Here is a 21,808-nt window from a genome sequence, read left to right on the forward strand (position 1 = left end):
ACCATATAAAAATAACACTTTCTATCTAGTTCCTGTTAATATTACCGGTTCTTTTATCGTTTTTTTAAAATACTTATTTTATTTTTAATTATAAGGTCTCTATTAGTTCAACTTAATTTTACTAATTTTATTTAAGCATTTTAATATATTTTAACTGAGAATACCTATGATATTGTCGAAGCATGTACTTAATATATTTCAAAAACATAAAAGTTAAGACTGGAATATTTGTCACTGACATTTCAGACCACTTTACAGTTTTTATAATTACACAAAAAGCATCAACCGGGAAAAAATAAAATTAAAAAGTGAATAATTAATGATTCATCCTTTATGATTTTCATCAATCTGTTATAATAATAAATAATATCAGTTATTCTTTCTCTATATGATGGCAAGGCTTCCGGTCCGAACAGCGTTCCAAAGTTAATTCTAAAACTTCTTGCTAATGATATTTCTGCAGTACTTTCTAAACTATTTAATCTCTCATTCGCTACTGGTATATTCCCTAATATTTTAAAAACTACATTTGTTAAACCAATCCATAAAAAGGAATCAAAACTTGAGTGCAATAACTATAGACCGATATCATTATTATTAAATATCAGCAAAATTATTGAAAAGTTAATGTATACTCGTATCTACCACTTTCTTGATAATTCTAAATGTCTCTACGGCCGCCAGTTTGGATTTCGTTTAAAACACTCTATTTCCCATGCACTTATTAGCATTACTGAAATGATTCGTGTTGCGATTGATAGTGGTTCTTTTGCTGTGGCGTCTTCATTGATCTCCTAAAAGCATTTGATACAGTTGACCATAAGATTTCAATTAAAAAATTGTATCATTATGGTATACGGGTATCGCTAATGATTGGTTTTCATCCTATATTAACAATCGTACTCAGTTTGTCTCAATTAATAGGTTTCAATCCACAAGTAAAGTTATTAAGTATGGTGTCCCACAGGGTTCTGTTCTACCAACTTTACTGTTTTTAAAATAATTAACGATCTGCCTCACTCTATAAATAATTCGATTGTTCATCATTTCGCAGACGACACTAATCTTTTATGCATAAATGAACCACTCGCGCAGCTTTATAAAAAAGTTAATTCAGATCTCCATCATTTGAGTCATTGGTTAAATAGTTACCGTCTTTCCCTAAATATTAATAAAACTGAATTTATTATTTTTCACTCTCCAAAAAAAAGATTGATAGTTATAATGTGAAAATTAGAATTAATGGTAAAAGACTTTTCCCATCTAAATATATAAAATACCTCGGGCTATTTCTTGACAAAAATCTATCATGGTACTATGAACTGGTTCAATTAAATAAAAATCTCTTTCGTGCCAATAATATGCTGTCATTAATACGACACTATGTTCCCATCATGTTCTAATATCAATTTACTGTTCCTTGTTCTTCTCACATCTAAGTTATTGTTACACTGTTTGGGGTCAAAAAGGTTGTTTTTTAACACATCGTATAAACAGTGTTTAAAGCACTTCCTTAAGAATTATGACATTTTCTCCTTTACGATCTAATATCGAAAATAGGTTTTCTGAATTTAAAATTCTAAAATTTCAAGATCTTGTAACGCTTTATAATTGTCTCTTTGTGTTTGATTTTCTTCAAAATAAACTACCAAATTCGTTTGTCCTACAAGAAAATTTATATCAAAATTTACTTTTGAATTAAAGATGACAGAATTGGGAATTACCAGAGAGACTTTTTTTTTAGCATACAATAAAAATACTATCGTTGGCTTGAGTTCAGTGTTTAATTACGATATTAATAAATCTGAAAACGATTATCCATAATTACAAATATTTTGAATTAGATGAACTGGATAATACTGAAATAAAAAGAGGTTAAAGTTTTTGTTTAAAAATGTAAATGATTATAGTTTGAAATAGGCTTTTGAAACTTCAGGTATTTTAAAGACATAAAACCATTTATTTATCTCATGAACACTATGAAATTCAGCACCCATTCATTGATAATTACTCAATAACAACTTAACAAATATTTTTAATTTTTGTGCATATTGAAGCTAATGTGTTGTTGTTTGATTGAAGTAATAAGTATTGGTTATCATGGTTACTTTGTAACGATATAAATGAACTCGATCTATTGAAAGAGAAATTAAAAATAGAAAAAAAGAGAAAGGGTTTTAAGCAAAATCATTCGCTCCATAAGGCAAATTTATTTCAGAGAGAAGGCTTTAGAGAGAAGGTTCAGATGCAGCAATGCTTTGATAGGAAAAGTAATTAGACCTCAAGAATCCCAGCAAACATTCTATAGCGAAATTTCAGAGGACCTATTTAGGTATTTTCAGCGGCCCACTATAGTTTTGCTCATCAGTTACTTAGAGGACCATTAGCGGCTGACACTAATGGCCCACAAAGTAACCGATAAGCAAGACTAATGAACCGCTCAAAAATGCCTAAACAGGTTCACAGCAAATCTACTAAAACAATTTTTGTCGGGATGTAATATCATTAAAAGTTGGGATGTCGGGATGCATATCATTAATAGAAGCGTTTGATTGATGGAGAAATTAGAGCAATTTATCATTCAAAAAAGCTACATAAATTTTTAACGAGAAAACTTTCATAATTAATAATGGTAAAACCTATTACAAAAAAGACTTTTCACAATTGCTAAATGAACAATATTTTTTTCAATCAACATGTAAATATGTTGCTAAAAAACTCAAGTATATTCAAACTGAGAAATTTGCTCCCAAGTACCTTAATTGGCAAACAATTTTCTCTTGTGGTTTGAAATGTATATCATACATTGCTCGTAAAACTTTGAACGTTGGTTTTAATTGAAAAAATTAAAAAAAAAAATATTTTTGCCATTTATTAAAAAGCATGACTTGCCCACAATATTTTGGTCTATTTGGCCACAATTCACTACTCCAATTTACTACTCTAATAAGTCTTTAGTATGGTGTGAACATTTAACTTCACAAGATTAAACTTTGTCTCATCAGTGCACAAAACTATCTTTTAGCAAATGCAAGTCTTCGGTCTTGATGGGTTTTTGAAATGGTTTCTCGCGTGGAAATATTTCTTTAAATCCACCCTTTTTCAATCAATCACAAATAGTACATGCACTCACATGTATTTTAACTTTTTTTTTCAAGAAGGCTTGACTCTTGGTGCGAACAAAAATCGGTTATTTTTTGCATTATCTTTGCAATATCGCAATCAGTTCTGGATGTCGTTTTACGCTTAGCTCCGGATCTTGACTAATTTTTACTTTTTAATTGAATTGCTGATGGTTCCTTATGCCATTCCAGTTGCTTTTTTTATAAACCTAAATACTTTACCTTGCTTGAACAAGTCAATAGCCAAAGGTTATTCAGGAGCTTCAAGAAGCCCTTATGGTCTTATCACAAAGCACCTCGGAAAAGCATTTAACTAGAAAGTTTACTCCTCCTTCCTCGCCAATCACGGTTATTTTGCAATGGACATTTATTTTGCGTGAGCGCATTACGTATAGACTAAAATGCGAAGCTAGGGTTGCTATTTCACTTGCCATGAAAACGGAGCATTTGAGGTATTTTAAATCTTTGATATATACAATACAAATTATTAAAACTAATTAATAAAATTATTTTTATTAATTTACATTATATTGAATAAAAAAAAGAACAAAAGTCGCATTTGAAGCTTTAATTCACCTGTCAAATGAACGAGATTTTATCGCGAACTTTACTATCATTCTTATTCTTTAATAAAACCTACTAGTCCAGTCAAACTAGATTATTTTCGGGAAAAATGTTTTTAAAGATGAAACTTTGCTCAATAATTCTATAGGGTATTTAGATCAGGTAAAAAAATGCCCATGAATAAAGATGTCAATGATTAAATAATAAAGAAATTCCCATGATTCGCAACAAGAGAACCCCCTTTTTCGGACACATAAGTTATGATATATACATTATGATTCATAATGCGTAAAAAAACAAAAACACAAAAAAAATGTATTTTAATATAGACTTATGATATACCATTTTAAAGTATTTTTTGAACAAACTGAACAACTTTTGAAATGACACTTAACTTTAAAAATAAAATGTTAGCTAGTTATTTAACAAATAAATTCTATAAATAAGTCACTAAGTTTTTTTTTGTTTGAATGTTTTAATAGAAACTTTAATTAAAAAGGTCATTTGTCACATTTAATAAAAACAAAATTAAATCGTTTTTGTTTTTAAAATTTTTCTGATTTAAAAATCAGGGAAACATTTAAATACGTTTCTGTCTTCATTGTCATAATTTTTCATATCGTTTTCCTCTTTAACTGTCATGCCCAACATGAAATAGATTAGCAAGTATACGACTGATATTTTGTGAAAATATTGATATGTGATAATATAAATAAATAATGCGAAAACACGCCTTTTTTATTTAAGTTTCATCATTATAGTTTATCTTGCTATTTATACATTCTGTTTCACGACATTTCCCACAAAATTGCAAGCACCGTATTTTGTATTTTTTACACATACATGCTTTGCTACATCCTTTGCCACCGCATGGTTTTTTTTGTTGTTGTCTTAAAGATAAGCAAAAAAGGAAACCGTTGTTGTAAAATAAAAAAATATTTAAGTTCGAATTATATTTATAAAGTTTTTTAAGATCTTTTCAAGGAGTTCAAAAAAAATGCATTCATTAAAAAAATGTGCCTTGCAATTACATCTAATGACCTTTGTTAGTGCTGCTTTGGCAATGTCTTTATCGGTCGTTACTGGTGTGATTACTCCACTTTCAGTCCAATTTAGTTGCATCTAGTTCAAAGACATCAGTTAGTAACCATAAAATTATTTGACAATGCGCTTGCATTGTCAAATAATTTTATGAAGTAAGCAGCTTTTACAGTAGGTGAAAGTTTTGCCTGGCGATATTATACCCTTGCATCCTAAATTGATGTATTTATTATACCTAAAATTAATAATAAAGTTAAGTAAGATAATTATTTTTATGCAATTAGGATTCCTATGCTATAAAGAAAAAAATCTCAATTTTGCAAGCGTGCTTACCTTTGTTCCTCTATATAACAAAATAAAACCTTCAGTAGAAATGTTTTCAACTTCTTCTTGATTACTCCAAGGACTTGTCATTACTTCTGATATTTTTTACTTCTGATATTTTTTGCCATTTTGCCATTTTTTGCCACTTATTCAAGATGTTTTTAACTAGTTTTTTTTTAAATTTTTTTTTAACATAGACAAAACAGTATCCCATCCTAACAATGCATGGACAAAGAGCAGGTGATGGTTAATGGTTTTATTTTTTGAGCAAGCAACCTTGATACTCCAAGCTTTATCCTATTTATCTTTCAAAAAATAAATGTCGGACATGTTGTTTTTCCAATTTTTTGTTCGTAAGTTTTTTTGTTTACATTTGACGTAATATATATAATTACATATTTTTTTCAAATACAAGCAAGGCTTCTAAAAGAAGATCAAATGATCTTATCGTCAGAAGCCTTTTACAAAACAGAGTACGTAAAGTATTATAAAAACGCCTTTTTACAATAAGAGAACGTAAAAAATTAACATAAAAATATTAAAATAGCACTTAGATAAACAGAAACAAATTATCAACAAGTATAAAACAAAGATTGAACATACATTTCAAAATTATTATATATCATAAGACAAATTAAAAATATTCTAAGATATTTTCAATAGAGAGAATGAGATCTTTTAATTTAATTTTAAAAACAGAATAAGTTAGGGGTAAGCCGAAGTTAGGCAAAATAATTTTGTTCCAGAGATGAGCTGAACGATAAGTGATACAGAATTGATTGAATTTTGTTCGACAGAGTGGTTCATTTAAATAGTTATTATTCCTCATGTTAAACTTGCTTAAAGGTTTCAAAATAAAAAGGTCTTTAAAAATTAAAGGAGATAAATCATACTTCCATATATAAACAAAAGATAAATTTTTATATACGTTTAGTTTATAAATATTGAGGATTTTCATTTGATTGAAAAATATTGAGGAATTTGAGAACCGATCCGCAAAATTAATTACACGGATCGCATGTTTCTGACAGAGTTGGAGACATTGTAACTTGCTTTGATCAGTACTACCCCAGACAATAATTCCATAACTTATATAACTATGAATAAAAGAATAATAAAGTTTAGTTAAATTATTTTTATCTAAATGAGTACGCGCCTTATATAGAATTCCAATACTTTTTGAAACTTTCGAGCAGGCATAGTTAATATGATGTTTCCATGTGATGTTCTCGTCAATGAAAACCCCCAGGCATTTAGTTACAGAATCTCTTTTTATTTCATTATGGTCAATAAAAATTTTTGGTAAATTTTGGGGCAGAGAACGTTTTTTGGAGAGCGGGTGGAAAAAAATCCATTTTGTTTTGTTTACATTTAATGTTAATTTGTTACTTTTAAACCATTTAGATATGTTTTGAAGTTCTTTGTTCATAACGGAGAATAGTAGGTAGATGTCACTGTTAGAGAGAAATTAGTTTGTGTCATCAGCAAACATAATACTTACAAGATTCCGTAATAATTAAGTTTATAAAGCAAAATATCATGATCCACAGTATCAAATGCTTTTGAAAGATCGATAAAAATTCCTAATGTAAATTGAGATTTTTCAAAAGTATTGGAAATCTCACGTACCAACTGAATAATTGCATGCTCGGTTGAGTTATTCTTCTTAAGGCCAAACTGATTGTTGTTTAATAAATTTTTTAAACTAAAATAATTAAGTACTCTATTAAACATGATTCTTTCTAGTATTTTTGAAAATATAGAAAAGATAGAGATAGGCCGGTAATTACTAATGTCAGATTTGTCACCACCTTTAAATAGTGGAATTAGCAACTTTCAATTGATCAGAAAAGACTCCTTGTTCGATTGATGATTTAAAGACTTTAAAAAGAATATATTTTAATTGTTCAAAGCAATCTAAAATTATGTTACCATTGATTTTGTCCGGTCCAACTGCTTTATTTTTTTTTAGTGTTTTAAAGGCTTTTTCGAACTCATCAAATAGTAACTCTTTAGATAACTTATCCGAGTGAATGCTATTATCCATCGGTACTAGAAAATCTTTAAATGAGGCTTCAGTGTTAGGAATCAATTTAGATAGTTTAGGGCCAATTTCAACAAACAACTTGAATCATTGCATTTCATTGCTTTCAACAAACAACTTGAATCATTGCATCGTGTATTGAAGCTATCTGTGAAAGACTTAATGCCCATAAGTGACGGACAGATTCTACCATGCCATAGCTACCTGACAATCCCCCGTTGACTTTAAAGATCGCCTCATGGTTTCTTCAATTGCAAGATCATCATTTATTGACATAATTCTCAGTATGTTCTCAGAGAGATCCTTAAGACCTGTTCCTTTAGCAAAGTGTATTTCCATAATCAACTAATATATTTGAATGAAAAATAATTCTTATAAATTAAACAAATATATATTTGTATATCTCGATGCAAACACAATGTTGATCCACTATATAAAAACCAACGTTGTTCCAATGTATTTTTGCGATGTTTTTACATACGTTGGATCAATGTAATTTTGCTAACTATTTTTAATCCCGTCGTTATTTAGGTTTTAATTAATATAAATACGATATAACTATTATTGGATCAACGTTGTATTTGCATTGAAGAAAATAGCCGACGTTCGCGATGTATTTACTTACGTTGACTTAACGTAAGTGTGCTAGCTGGGTATTTATATCAGAAATGAGCGGTCTTGCTGTAACCTCAGAGATTTTTTTATATTGAAACTTTTATAGATGCGAAGATTTATGATACGGCACAATCTCTTTACCACGGCTGTTAGAAAATGGTGTTGGTAGAAGTTGTCTCAATCTCGGAACTTTACCAAACGATCCAGTCTGCTTTTTTTTATGGTGATTATTCCCAACCCATGAAATAACACTTTTACTGTTGGTGTTGCAATACTGTGGACAACATTATCAGCTACCCATTGCTTAAGTCCAATACTTATTTTTTGTGTAGATTTATCAATATTATCAATATTGACAGCCAGTCCAAATGGAATTAGTGCAATGATACTTTTCGGTCGTGAAGCTTGTATAATACATTGGCTCAGACGCAGCCGTTTCTGACTGAAAGAAATCAGTAACATCATAAAAGTTTTCAATAATTAAGGAACCCACTTCATTTTTCTCCATTTGCGATATCATCAGTAGTGGGGTAAAAATCTTTACTGTATCCCATTGACTTTATCTCTCTCTTTACTATTTTGGCTGCTGCTTTTACCTTATCTCTTGCTGCTGGGTCCTTTTCTTTAAATTTCCTGATTATATAGTCCGCCATATTTTTAAACAAAATCACTTTTACAGCGAGCACTTTGGACAAAATGGACGTGATCTTCATACCTTACCTTCAGTTTTGATCAAAACGTTTTAAGACAATATCTAACACCATTATTGTCTTCAATTATTTTATCATATAAATCTCTAATAGAATACATTCACTTCCGGCAGCGTTTTTGAGCCAACCGCAAATGTTTTCAAATGCATCGGTCATGATAAGACCTTATGTTCTTCCCCAACCAATTTTTCCCAATTTGTTCCCAAAAAAAGGGGTTCTCCTGTTGCGAGTCATGGGGCATTTTTTAACGTGTTCCATATACTTTAGGGAATTAGTGGGCAAAGTTTCATGTTATGAAAAACAATTTTCTTCAAACAGCAGGTTTTGGAGTTTTGCTCTTAAACTATACGTAGATCAATTTTTCAAAATAGTAAATAGATTCAATTCTCTTCATTATTGGCCCAATTCCTTCTATTAACTTAAGTTGTCCTTAAAATGCATTTAAAATATATTATTATTTGCGGTACTATTTAATGTTGGTATCTTTTTTATTATCTTTGGTTTTAACATTTCTCTCTGTATACATTAATTGCAAGGAATTTGTAAGACAAGCTGTAATCTGCCTTTAATGAGACAATATCATCCCAACTTGAGAAATATTTGTTTTTTTCAGTATATTAATTTTATCATTTTTATTAAAAGAACTGAGCATTAGTGTTGTATGTTTTATTTTTGCTTTTTTTGATGGTACTGCATTTTCAATTAAAGATATGGGTACTTGATTTTGGCTAATCTTATTTAAAGTTTTTAGATCATTGGAGTCACTGTAACCACTACAGCCTACTGGTGACAAATACCATTTAGCAATCCAAAATTCTTTACATTTATTTTATTATTTACTTTATTATTCCTATTTTATAACTTTTAGAAATTTAATAATTTTATTTTTAAAATTATTAAATTTCTAAATTTATATATCTCTATAACTGTCAATGAAGTAAGACAAACAAGTTAGATAATACTGATTTATAGTGATTTGTTTTAAATTTGGCATTATTGTTCATATCTTTCTTTATAACTTTCATTTTTGGCAATAAATTTTCTTCATATGTATCATTATAACACTTTATATCAAAATTTTCAAGTATATTTTGTTGCTTTCAAGATACTACCCAGAGTTATATTAGAACAGCATATTGTACACTTTGTACGTTTCTAATTTTCCAATTAAGTATGAAAAAATGTAAGAAATGTTGACAGTTATTAAGCAGCGCAGGTCTAAGTAATAATTTGTTGCAAATCATTTTTTTCTTTTAATTTTTTTTTTGTTTATTTTTGCCGTTTAACAATATATACAGTTTCGAAGCATATGAATAAAAACAAATATTGGCGGGGCAAGAAGAAGACTTATTTAGCCTTATCACCAAGCCCCATTTCACGTATTTACAAAAACCGTAATGTTTAAATATCTTTAAAAATTTTTAATAAATAGTTTACAAACTATTTATTAAAAAAAAAGTAAAATAGATAACAATTCTTTGTCATTTAAAAAAAATTTAAAGAATCAAAATTTAAGGAAAAAAAATAAGATCAAGTGAACAAGAAAATATAAAAAAGATATTATCATTTGGTTTAAACTTAAAAACTTAAACTAAGAATTAAAAATAAAAAGTAAATAAATTAGTATACTTCATAGAAATAACGTAAACAAATTAGCAAACGACATAAAGGTAATACCATAATTAAGGTAATGAAAAAAAAAATGTTGATACACTCAGTGACATAATTTTTGTATTAATTATTTTTTTGTATTTGAGTTTTAATTAAAAAAAACATTTAAAATTGGATATATTAAAATCCATAAGTAAGAATGCCTGTTTAGATTCATTTTTAAACTGCTCTATACTAGTTTTGTGTATATTAACAATTTTGGGAAACATTTTCCACAAGTAAGGTCCACGATAAAGAACTTAATATGAAGTTAGTTTTGAATTATATTTTGGGACAACAAAGTTGTTATTTGAAAATTTTGTTGGATATTTATGAATTATTTTGTCAAAATAGAATTGAAATATTTTAGGAGATAATCCCAAAGAATTTTAATCCTATTTTAATATATAATTTTTGTTTTATACGTGAACATTAAAACATGGTGTAAGTTGATTTTATATATATTTAATGCTCCAAGTATACGCAGATGAGGCTCACAAGGTACAGTTCTATAAGCTCCAAAAATTGTTCTGCACGCGTTTTTTTGTTTACAGTACAATTTTTTTAATTTTGTACTTGCCCATGCAATATTGAAATAAATTAAATAACAATGAACAAAAGAGAAATATAAACTAATAAAAGAATTCTTGTTTTTAAATGGTTTAGTCCTATGTATCATTGCTAAATTTTTTATATTTTATTTTCAATACTTTTTATATGTAAACTCCAACGTCAATGTTTATCTAAGATAACGCCTAGAAAGTTTACTGAGTTTTCTCTTTTAATGTTAGTGTCATTGATTATTATATTAGACAATTTGATGGGAATATTTTTTTGATTTATTCACTTAAACAATTTTGGTTTTATCCACATTTAGAGAAAGTTTATTACTTATTAACCACTCATTAATTTTCGATAATTTCGTTTGTTGTTTCAAATAGCGTATTAATATCTCAATGGGAATAAAAGAGATTGGATTCATCTGAATTAGGTATGTTAAAAATTGTTACCTTAATATGTTAAAACATTTTTAAAAAGTTGTTTACAAGAGAACAGCTAAATTCAGTTGCGCTAAATGAAAACAATTTTCTGAAAATTGTTTGCAGAAATTTTAGTCAATAAAATTTTAGACCATGTTTACTTATTTAAGCCTTAGGTAACTTAATTTTTCAAATAAGCATTTTAATATTGTAAATTATAATTATTATTGCAGACATCATTATTTCATCAACTTTTGGGTAATCAGATAAATTTGTTAGCACTCGTTCAAATAGGATCGTTTTTTTGGTGCACTCGTTCAAATAGGATCGTTGCTTAAAGGTAGTCTTCCACATTACTTTTTTTCTTGCGACCTTTTTCAAAAACATGTGCATTTTTTGAGAGAACATGCTTGTGGACAGTGACCTAAACTAAAGGTTGTTCCTCGCTGTTCAATAATTTGAATATTTGTATAGCATTTCGATCAAATTTTGGGTGGGGTAATTTCTATCTTATCTTTGTGCCCTATCGTCTTAGCTTAGTAAAAACTGATCAACTCTATTCGTTGATCAATTCTATTCTTTGATCAATTCTATTCGTTGATCAATTCTATTCGTTGATCAATTCTATTCGTTGATCAATTCTATTCGTTGATCAACTTTATTCGTTGATCAATTCTATTCGTTGATCAATTCTATTCGTTGATCAATTCTATTCGTTGATCAATTCTATTCGTTGATCAATTCTATTCGTTGATCAATTCTATTCGTTGATCAATTCTATTCGTTGATCAATTCTATTCGTTGATCAATTCTATTCGTTGATCAATTCTATTCGTTGATCAATTCTATTCGTTGATCAATTCTATTCGTTAAAGTTGTTGTGTTAAATGAATCATTGCCGATACATTGTCCACATAAACTGGACAGTTTTATAAGATATGACATGTGGTTAGTAGCAATTACAGCCGCCCAGGGCCGCCTAGAGGAAGGGGTAAAAAGGGCATAGGTGCCACGGGCGCCAAGATAATAGGGGTGCCAGAAAACGGAAGACGGAAAAATCATTTTCTATAAATCAAATTTTAATTACATCATTTTTTACATTATAATTTACAATCATTTTTTAAAATCAAATTTTAATTACAAAAAATTTTTGTAATTAAAATTTGATTTTTTTTTTTTTCTTTTTTGTTCTTTATTACAATATTTAACACAATATTTACAAACATATCAATAAGAAAAATTACATGCAAAGAAATCGTTAAAAATAAATAAATAAAAATAAAGAATAAAGATAAAGAACGTGGGAACTCAAAGAAGACCATACAGGTCTTGTCACCGAGAACCGCTGTTGGAGAACTTTGAACTTAGTTAATATAAATAAAGTAAATAAATACAAATTTTAAACTTTTCCGTTTGTGATACAAATTATTTACTAATATTACGAATTAAAATAAAAATTAAAGTTAACAAATAAATAATAAATGACTACTGTACAAATAACGTCAGTGCAACTTTTAACAAAATTCAAATAATGGTGTTTAAATATAGTTTCTCACATAAACTTTAAATCAATATTGTATAAAAGTAAAGTATAAATGAGTGATGACAAAACTGGGTACAAATAAAAGTATATAAAAATATTTTCAATTGAGAAAATTACTTTTTTTAGTTTTCTTTTGAACATATTATAATTCCATTCATGAAAAAAATCAAAATTTTTTAAAATTATTTGGTTCCATAAAAAAGCTCCACGAAAAGAAATGCAAAATTTACCAAAGTTTGTTTGAAATTTTGGTTGTTTAATAAAATTATCATTTCTTAAAGAATATTTATTTTTTTCTTTTAAAGAATATAAATCAAAAAAGGAAGCTGGAGATATGTTGGTTTTACATTTAAACATAAAACAAAGAACATTATAAACATTTATTTGATATATATTAAAAACATTCATGTTAAATAAAAGTGGCCTTGAGTGAGTAAAACGATTTTTGAAATTTATAAGACGTGCAGATATACTTGGTGGATAGCAATTAACTTTTCTTTATTTTTATTACCAAAGAATTATAGTTTAAAATAATTTTTTTTTTTTTTTTTTTTTTGGCGGGGACCAAACCAAGAAAAAAATTTGAAACGTTTATATATCGATGACATTAAAGTAGAAACTAGGTCTTATCCAAAGAAAACATTTTAAAGAGATAAACTTTTAAAGATAAACTTTGTCAGATTATTTCACAAAAATATGCATATATATCTCATAAATACCTTTATGATTATTCTGAAAGTAAATTTAATCATCATTTTAAATAGAAAAATAAAAAAAAACAAGCTTTATTTGCTAAGGTTAACAATTCCCAAAGGAATGTTAAACTCTTAACGCAAATTAAATGTCACGTCTACCCTCATCAAAAAAACCAAAGTCTTATAACTGAAAGATTGTGTCTCTCACCTATACCGTGCAAGGTGATAAAGAAAATTATTATAGATAAGATTATAAAACACTGTGCACAATCCTATATCAAAGTCTCAACATGGATTTGTGCATCACAAAGACAAACTTGATTAAAACCCGTAACATTTTAGCGGAAGCAGTTTGCCGCAGAAACCTAATTAAAACATTTTTTTACCGACTTTGCCAAATCATTCAACACATTGTCACCCAACAGTTTTTTCATGAGAATTATGACTATGGTATTTGAGGCCAGCTAATTAACTGGATCACAGGTTGTCTAGCTAATAGACATCTGAGTGGATTAGGGTGACAAGTGACGTTCCTCAAGGATCAGTTCTTGTATCACTGCTATTGGTGTTCTTCATCAATGACTTACCAGACTGCGTTTACAATGCAGGATATGCAGTTTTTTTTGAATATATGGATATACAGTAACATTATTAGAAAAAAGAACACAATCATTAACTTGAATAATTGTACATGCTTTTAAAAATTACGCATTTTTAAAGGGGCGCCTAATATCTACTATGCCCCAGGCGTCATAAAAGCTGTCGGCGGCCCTGCAGTCACCATATTACGTTCAAAGTTGTTAAAAATTAATCGCAGCAAACTTTTTTTTAAATATCAATCTTTTTTTGTCATTTGATTTCTTTAAAAAGATTTGACTATCTTTAAAAACTGTACATCATGAACAAAACCAACTTAAAATAGTTAAAAAATCTGTGCCTATCTTCGGGGTTTAAAAATGTAAACTAAAATTACATTTAATATTCAGAGAAAAACAAAAAATCTATATAGACACATGCGCACTATAAATATCTGCAAGGGATTAAGGTTTAATGCTGGGCAATATCGCTTATCTGGCCAGAGCCGGTGTCAAAACTCGGATCTTTTGGTTGGTTTTTATAACTATTATTGTTTTGTCCTTTTTATGACTGCATTGAAAAAATAAATCAGTTTAAGAATACGAAATGATAAAACTCGTACATACTAATTAATTGGACACAATTTATATTTTCTTTATGGATATGCATGTTACGAATATTTCGTTATGATTATGTGAATATAAAATTTATAAAATTAGTACAATAAAGTTAAGCGCCTAAAAAATCTTTTTCGTTTTGTTGAATTAGTTTTTTAATTCTGTTTAGTGCGAAGGAAAGACAGGCTATAACTAGTAAACAAATTGTCACAGCTACTATTCCATAAGTTTGGCGTTTTTCTAGCACAAAGCTCATCGCAATAGGTCCTCCAATCATAGCTATACGTGTTGCTGATGAAAAAAAACCCTGAATTATGCCTTGATTTTCAGCTGGAAACATTTTCATAGTAAGACTTTTTGTTGAAACAAGGTTGAAAGGCAGGGTTATAAACATTAAAGAACACACAACAAAAAAAATGGCAATTCTTAAATTATATTTCTGAGTAACGCTTTCTAATATAACCAATGCTACTGATATAGAAGTTAAAACTAATGCGAACAACATTAGGTAATACTCCTGTATAACTATTTTCTTTGACAGAAATATAATTATAAGAAAAACTATCAAAATTATACAGCTACCGCCAACGTATACAAAACTTGCTGATGATGGGCTCCAGTTATAATTAAACTCGGTAATGTAAGGTAAAAGGAGTTCAAATTGAGTTTGAATCATCCAAAGAACTAAATCAGCAAAAAATATAATGAAAAACTCAAATGAAAATATAGCTTTATAAGTTTGAAGCCAATATTTATACAAAAGTTTTGGTCTTTGAAATTCTTTCTCTTTTGTTTTGACATCATCTGGTGATTTGTCTTGGAAGTTATCTGATAATAGGTGGCTTGATGAAGTAGTTTCACTTCCAATTTCATCAAAATTATCGTTATAGATGAAACTTTCAAGCTTGACTGACGTTTGGGTCTCAGCATTTAATTTCTTCGTATCAATATTTGTAAATTTAGAACTTTCTTCGATTTCTTTTCTAATGTTATAAACGCAGCAAAGTGTCATAAGCTCATTTATAAACCAGACACATGCCATAGCTATTCCTGGTAGGGTAGTTTTATCCAAAACCCAGCCATTTACTTTAAAGTTCTCTTTTTCAATAACTAAGTTGAGCGAAGGTCCAATCATCAAGCCAAAAACACGACCTATTTCAAGAAGAGAAAGAATTGTCAATCTAGTATTTGGTGGATATATTTGAGTCAGTTCTCCAGAGACGCATGAAATGAAACCGTCACCCATTCCACTTATAAACCTGCCAACAAGCGGAAACCATATAGAAAAATGCAAAGCATACAACACATTTCCAATTATCTGAAACAAGTTCAACACAAGAAGAAGTTCTTTAATTCGTTTTGTTTTATCATATAAGTATCCAAACAAAGGTAATGATATAATTGCACCAACTGGGTACAAAGAAACAACCAAACCCATAAAAATATTGTTAGCATTAAATCTTTTCATGTAGAGAAGCGCTGTAGGTAAAATAACGGAATATTCTACTCCAGAGATAAACATCCGAAAAAACAGCATCCCAATAAAAAGTTTTTTTTTTATTTTGAAATATTTTTCTAACGCCGATTCCTTTTCATTATAAAATAAGTTATTTGTACTCATTATGAAATGATGTTTTTAATATTTTTTAATTTGATTTTATTTTGTTGCGTTTTAAGGTAATATCATTTTAAATTGTAAATCAATCGTAAATATTTTTCAATTGTAATGATTTTTTTAAAGGGTTTTAAAACTATTGTTTGCAAGCAATTAATTTGCTTTTTTTGAATTTACAAAGTTTAAAGAGATTTTTTGTAGGCTTTGTTCAAACAAACAAACGATTATGCTAACCCTTAACAACCAAATTTCAATACCTTGTTTTTTTAATCTGTTTTCTAGGTTAATATATTAAATATACTTTTTTTTTTAAATAACAAATAATTGGTGTTTAGTTGTATCCAAGCAACAATGTTGTGTAATACAAATTTATTCACTATTTATTCATTTTCTATTATTATATTTAACACTATTATTATGTACTCTAAAATAAATTATTATCGAGCAGTTTAACTTATCAGATACCTATTGAGAATTCGAGTTAGGAGAGGACATCACAAACTATATTTAAAAAAACACATTGTTTCGACAAATGTGAGTTCTTCACAAAAAATTTATTTGAACTTCTTTACTAATCAAACTATTTTATTTTTACTTTTATAGCTTCTATTTTGTTAAAAATTTTTTAAGTTGCTTCTTCAGTTTCAACAGCTAATTAGCTAAGTACATTGCTAAATAGTATAGCAATAGGTAAATAGCTTAGCATACAAACAGTCTTAAGCCATTGTTGTCTTTAGATACGTTTTAATTCTTTTTAATGCACTGAAAGATCTTTCCGTAGTTGCCATGCTATTGGTTTGCCATGCTATTGGGTTGCTATTAGTTGCCAAATTATTAATTTAGTGAATGACTTAAATTATAGGATGTAAAACAAAAATTTATATGGTTATTTATCATACATTTGAATACATTAATTTCAAATAGCAATTTAAGTGTTTTAAAAAGGGAATTAAACATTTTTTTTTTAATTCTTTTCATTCGTTTTGATTAAACCTTGTTCCATTTTATAAAAAATTTGCTTTTAACAAAACGTTATCAAAATTATTACGATATAGGATAAAAAAAAAAAATTCAAACTATTTTTTTAGATACTCGCTTAAAACTTTTTATTTTGGAAATTTTAAGACCTTGCAGTTTATGAGCAAAAATGTTATTAAATAAATATTTTAAATAATCATTTAAATAATAAAATAAATTTTAGACATGTTTATAAACAAAAATGGTTTGCATCATTGAAAAAAATATTTTGTTCTCTCAATCTTATGTTCTTTTGTTCTCTCAATCTTATGTTCTTTTGTTCTCTCAATCTTATGTTCTTTTGTTCTCTTAATCTTATGTTCTTTTGTACTCTCATTAAAAGTTGTTTTTATATTATCATGATTTTATTTTGACTCAAATGCAAGTTGTCTAGTTACAAAAAGACTTTTTTTTACAACATTAGGAATTGAAGAATTAACTATTAAGAAGTATTGCAACTGCAATAATGAGTTTTGATTTTTCAGCGACAAAAACGTGTTTCCATCAGTTTCTTTCATTTATTCCATGTATATCATTTTTATGTCTATTATTCTATTATTGTTGTCTGAATGTCAAATAACTTCATGATGATAGTTAAGATTGGATTGCATGCACTGATAGAAAGCAGTTTTTTGTATTTATAAAAAATTGTTGAGCTATTCACCAGCTTTTCTCAAAGGTTTCAATCCCGTAAAAAAAATTAAATGCCCCCAGACGAAAAGTTGGCTATTTGTTAGTAATTCAGATCTTTATTAGAGAATTTTTTAAAGCATATATTTATTTAAATTATTACAAGGCGACGTTTCGAAAAAATAATTTTAAAAGCCAATTCTATCAATTCAAATCTCTTGTTGTTTGTAAAGATCAGAAGAGAGAGAGTTTAAATTAAAAAAATATACTCAAAGCTTTTAACATTTTTGTTATTTCTGTGAGAAACATTTTTGATAAAATCTTGAAGTGAACCATTTCGACATCCGGCAGATTCGCATACACACTATGGTTTTTAAAAGGTACGTTTATATTTGCCTCTTGTGCAGACTACACTTAAACTGCTATTCTTGTGTGATGTTTTCAAGTTTCGGAAAAATACTTTTAACAGAATCTCTTTTTTCAACTTGAAACACGGCAAGCAGATTTTATTTTCTTCCAATAGTTTGAAATGAAGTGAGTTGTCATGCTCAAGTACCCGTAATGAAAGTATAACTCATCTCCACGACAGATAAAATCTGTTTTAACCTTTTTTTTTAATTCTAGATCGTTTACAATTAAATTTGGAACCGTAGGCTGTTACGGTAAAAAGTCTCCACAACTATTTTACCGCAACAAGAATCTTTTTAAACTATTTTGCGTTGTAAAGTTTACCATTTAATGATTTTTGTTGATATGGTTGATTTTAGTTGTTCACTAAAGAAAAATAAAAATAATTTAATTATGTAATGTGATTTTAGATAAAACTGGTGACTCTAAAAAAATATGTTATTAAAACTAAGCATTTTAGTTCAGCAGAGAAATAGTTTGAGCCAAAGTTTTGGCCTAACCCTAAAAAGTTGAACGAAACCAAAATAAAATTTTTAATTTTTGCTATCGCCAAAATACTGGGTTAAACAGAAACTAAAGCCAAAAGTTTTATTTACTAATATTATGTATTTCTTCTTTATTTTTTAACAAAAATCACAAAATAGGTGTTTGAAAGTCTTTAAAAAGTCAAAATTAGGTTACTAATAAAATCCATATATACGGAGACTATTAAATAATCGAAAAAATTGGATTTTAATCTTGAATGATTCTTAACTTTATGACTGTTATTTATAACTATGGTAATACTTAACAATTAATAAAAAATCGATGGAGAGATCAAACTCGAGGCATAGGAACTCAAAAAACAACTCGAGACAAAGGAACTCAAAAAACAAACTTATAATTTGTTGGAGACATTAAGCTTTAGATTTTCTCAACATAAAGTTAGTTGAATATTTTTGGTGCTTTTTATTCATGGCTCAAAGAGTAGAAATTCTTAGCATTCACAACGCGGATTATAAATTCTTAGCATTCACAACGCGGATTATAAATTCTTAGCATTCACAACGCGGATTATAAATTCTTAGCATTCAAAACGCGGATTATAAATCTTTTACTTTTGAATTAAAAAAATCAGCTGAAATAACTGCTTTAAACAGAGTACGCGATCTTTTAATTTTGGTCCGCAGTCTGTAAATTTCAGGAATAAAGCCTTACGTCAGTTTTTATGAAATTATTTTGGAGAGGAAAATGTATACAAACGATAAAGTAACTATCTAGTACCACATTATTTTTATTTTTTCTAAGAGAATACATTTTAAACACTTTTGTAGAATTTCAACAATTAAGTTTAATCATAATTATATGAAGTTCACACCAATACTAATAGATTACATTCATTCAATACTAGTAGATTACATTCATAATACCAATACTAGTAGATTACATTCATAAATTCCTTACTACATTCAATACTAGTAGATTACATTCATAATACCAATACTAGTAGATTACATTCATAAATTCCTTTAAGTTTACTTTAATTTACTATTAACTTCTATAGAAGTTAAAAAATGTAAAGAAGTTTAACCCTCTCCTTTTCCTCCTATTTTTTATTTCTTCGTAAATTTAAAGAATCGAATAAGCAGCTCACAAGGCTTAGTGCTAACGTCTAACTTGCTTAGTGGTAACGTCTAACTCGCCTAGTGCTAACGTCTCGCTAAAGCATAAAGACCAAAAATAAAGTTAATTAAAAAACCAATTGTTTTAAATTTATTTCAACAGCAATTTTGTAGATTTTTCCTATATTTGAATTTATTGAATCAAATGAATTAGAATTAGTTGACACAGAGACTTTGTGGTGCCCAGGGTTAATTTTCGGTCAGTGCCCCAAACTTTGGATTCCTAGGTATATTGATTTAAACATGAACCTCACTGTTTATGGTCTTTATGTCCACTATCGGCTTACAATTTAATGAAAACAATAAATATTTTTGTATTGACTATCGTTGTACATAAACACTCTACATTTGAACTTGGTTATATATGACAAAACGAAAACACTGATACAATTTAAAATTAATGGAATTATATATTTCATCAATAAAATGTTAGTTATGAAGACTGAATCATACTAATTTGACTTTGCGGGCTTTCTTCATTGCAAAACTAGAGATGACATTTTCGTACGATAAAGTCTCGGCAAGTTCGTTTTCAATTGAATTCACCATAAGGTTAGTAAGGCGTTCTTCAGTCATTGTTGATTGTAATATGGATTTGATGAGAGCAAGCTTACTTAAAGAGCGCTCTCCTTCAACCACTGAAACCGGGATTGTATTAAAAATGCGAAGCAAAATACAGATTGATGGAAATATTGACTGAAGACCTTTCTGGTAGATTCTGTTGAGCAACTTGATAGAAGAAAGAGATTCTATTTGTCCCAAAGTATTTGATCGCTTCAGAACATCTATGCGACGGATTTCTTCAATCAACTCCTCTTCTTTTACATCATTTAGTAGAGATTTGCTAGGACTTTGCATTTTTCTTTCTGACTAAGTTTTTCTTCATCACCAGAAGGAAACGGAAAACACCATATAAATGAAAATATATCCGTCGTCTTTTGCGCTATATCGATTCTGTATCTTATCTGATGGAGCAGCGTGTCAAGAGCAACATTAAATACCATGACCTCAAAACTCTTTGATTCGTCTTCGTGGAAGTGGACTGTTTTCATTGACTTGCCGTGAAGTGTTTTCCTTTTCCTTGTCCTTTTCTTAACAAAATTATTTTAAAATCCAAACGAAGCTAACCCAGATGGAACCAGATTCGCTTCTTGGAGGATTTGGGGCCAAGAAAAACGTAGTTAGTCAAGATCATCGATTAGAGTCTTTAAAAATTTTGTCTTGTCATCCAAAGAAATGTTTTTGGATTGAAGAAGGAGGCAGACATCGTTGACACATAGGAGAGCCTTGAACCAGAAAGAAGTCAAGGCAATGAATTCAAATGATTGAATCCACTTTTTGAGTTTCTTAACTAAAGTCAATTGATGGTCATCTAAATCAAGTTCTTCAAGAAGTTTCAAGGACTTCAGTACTTCTTTTGGTTGTTTCGACAATGGCCGGACAGCCTCTATGCGCGCACTCCATCTTGTTTGGGACATTTGGTGAAGGGACTGGGCTACTACAAAAAAGGTTATATAACGATTGGATGTTGCCAAAATAGTTCTTGACTAAAGTAGAGGATTCTGCAGAATGAACACCAGCTATATTGAGGCTATGCGCACTGCAAGACATGAACAAAGCTTGGGGATCTTTCTCGAGAATGATGGCCTGCACACCTTTGTATATACCGGGCATATTAGCCCCGTTATTATAGTCCTGGTCCCTGCAGTTCTTTAAATCAATGCGACTTTGATCCAAAACGTCTATAATTAGCTTCGCAATGTCAGAACCCTCTCCAGAACTCCTCTCCTCTCCTTCTCCAGATTTTCTACCTTCAGAAATCGTTCTTTTTCGAAAAGAACGAAAGTGGTTTGTTCCGTATGAGACACGTCCGGAGTTCTGTCAACAATAATGGAAAAATAAATGGCTGTGTGGACCTCTTCGATAATAGCAGCAAAAACAGTTTCACCGCATGTCATAATGAACTCATTTTGAGTTCTCCAGCTCAAATAATGCG

At 28.9% G+C, this 21,808-nt stretch overlaps 1 protein-coding gene across 1 annotated transcript; it reads right to left on the minus strand.

The window, feature by feature from the left end:
* Positions 1-14,593: 14,593 nt before the first annotated feature.
* Positions 14,594-16,003, minus strand: LOC124807596 (uncharacterized). The gene has a single exon (XM_065811530.1). It carries the CDS (start codon positions 16,001-16,003, stop codon positions 14,594-14,596), a length of 1,410 nt encoding a protein of 469 aa, XP_065667602.1.
* Positions 16,004-21,808: the final 5,805 nt, after the last annotated feature.

This window comes from Hydra vulgaris, chromosome 12, assembly GCF_038396675.1.
Source record: "Hydra vulgaris chromosome 12, alternate assembly HydraT2T_AEP".
NCBI classification, from domain to species: domain Eukaryota; kingdom Metazoa; phylum Cnidaria; class Hydrozoa; order Anthoathecata; family Hydridae; genus Hydra; species Hydra vulgaris.

What these genes read in the sequence shown, in the direction of transcription:
- LOC124807596 (XM_065811530.1), bottom strand. Translation starts at nt 16,003, where the DNA reads ATGTTTATCTCTGGAGTAGAATATTCCGTTATTTTACCTACAGCGCTT.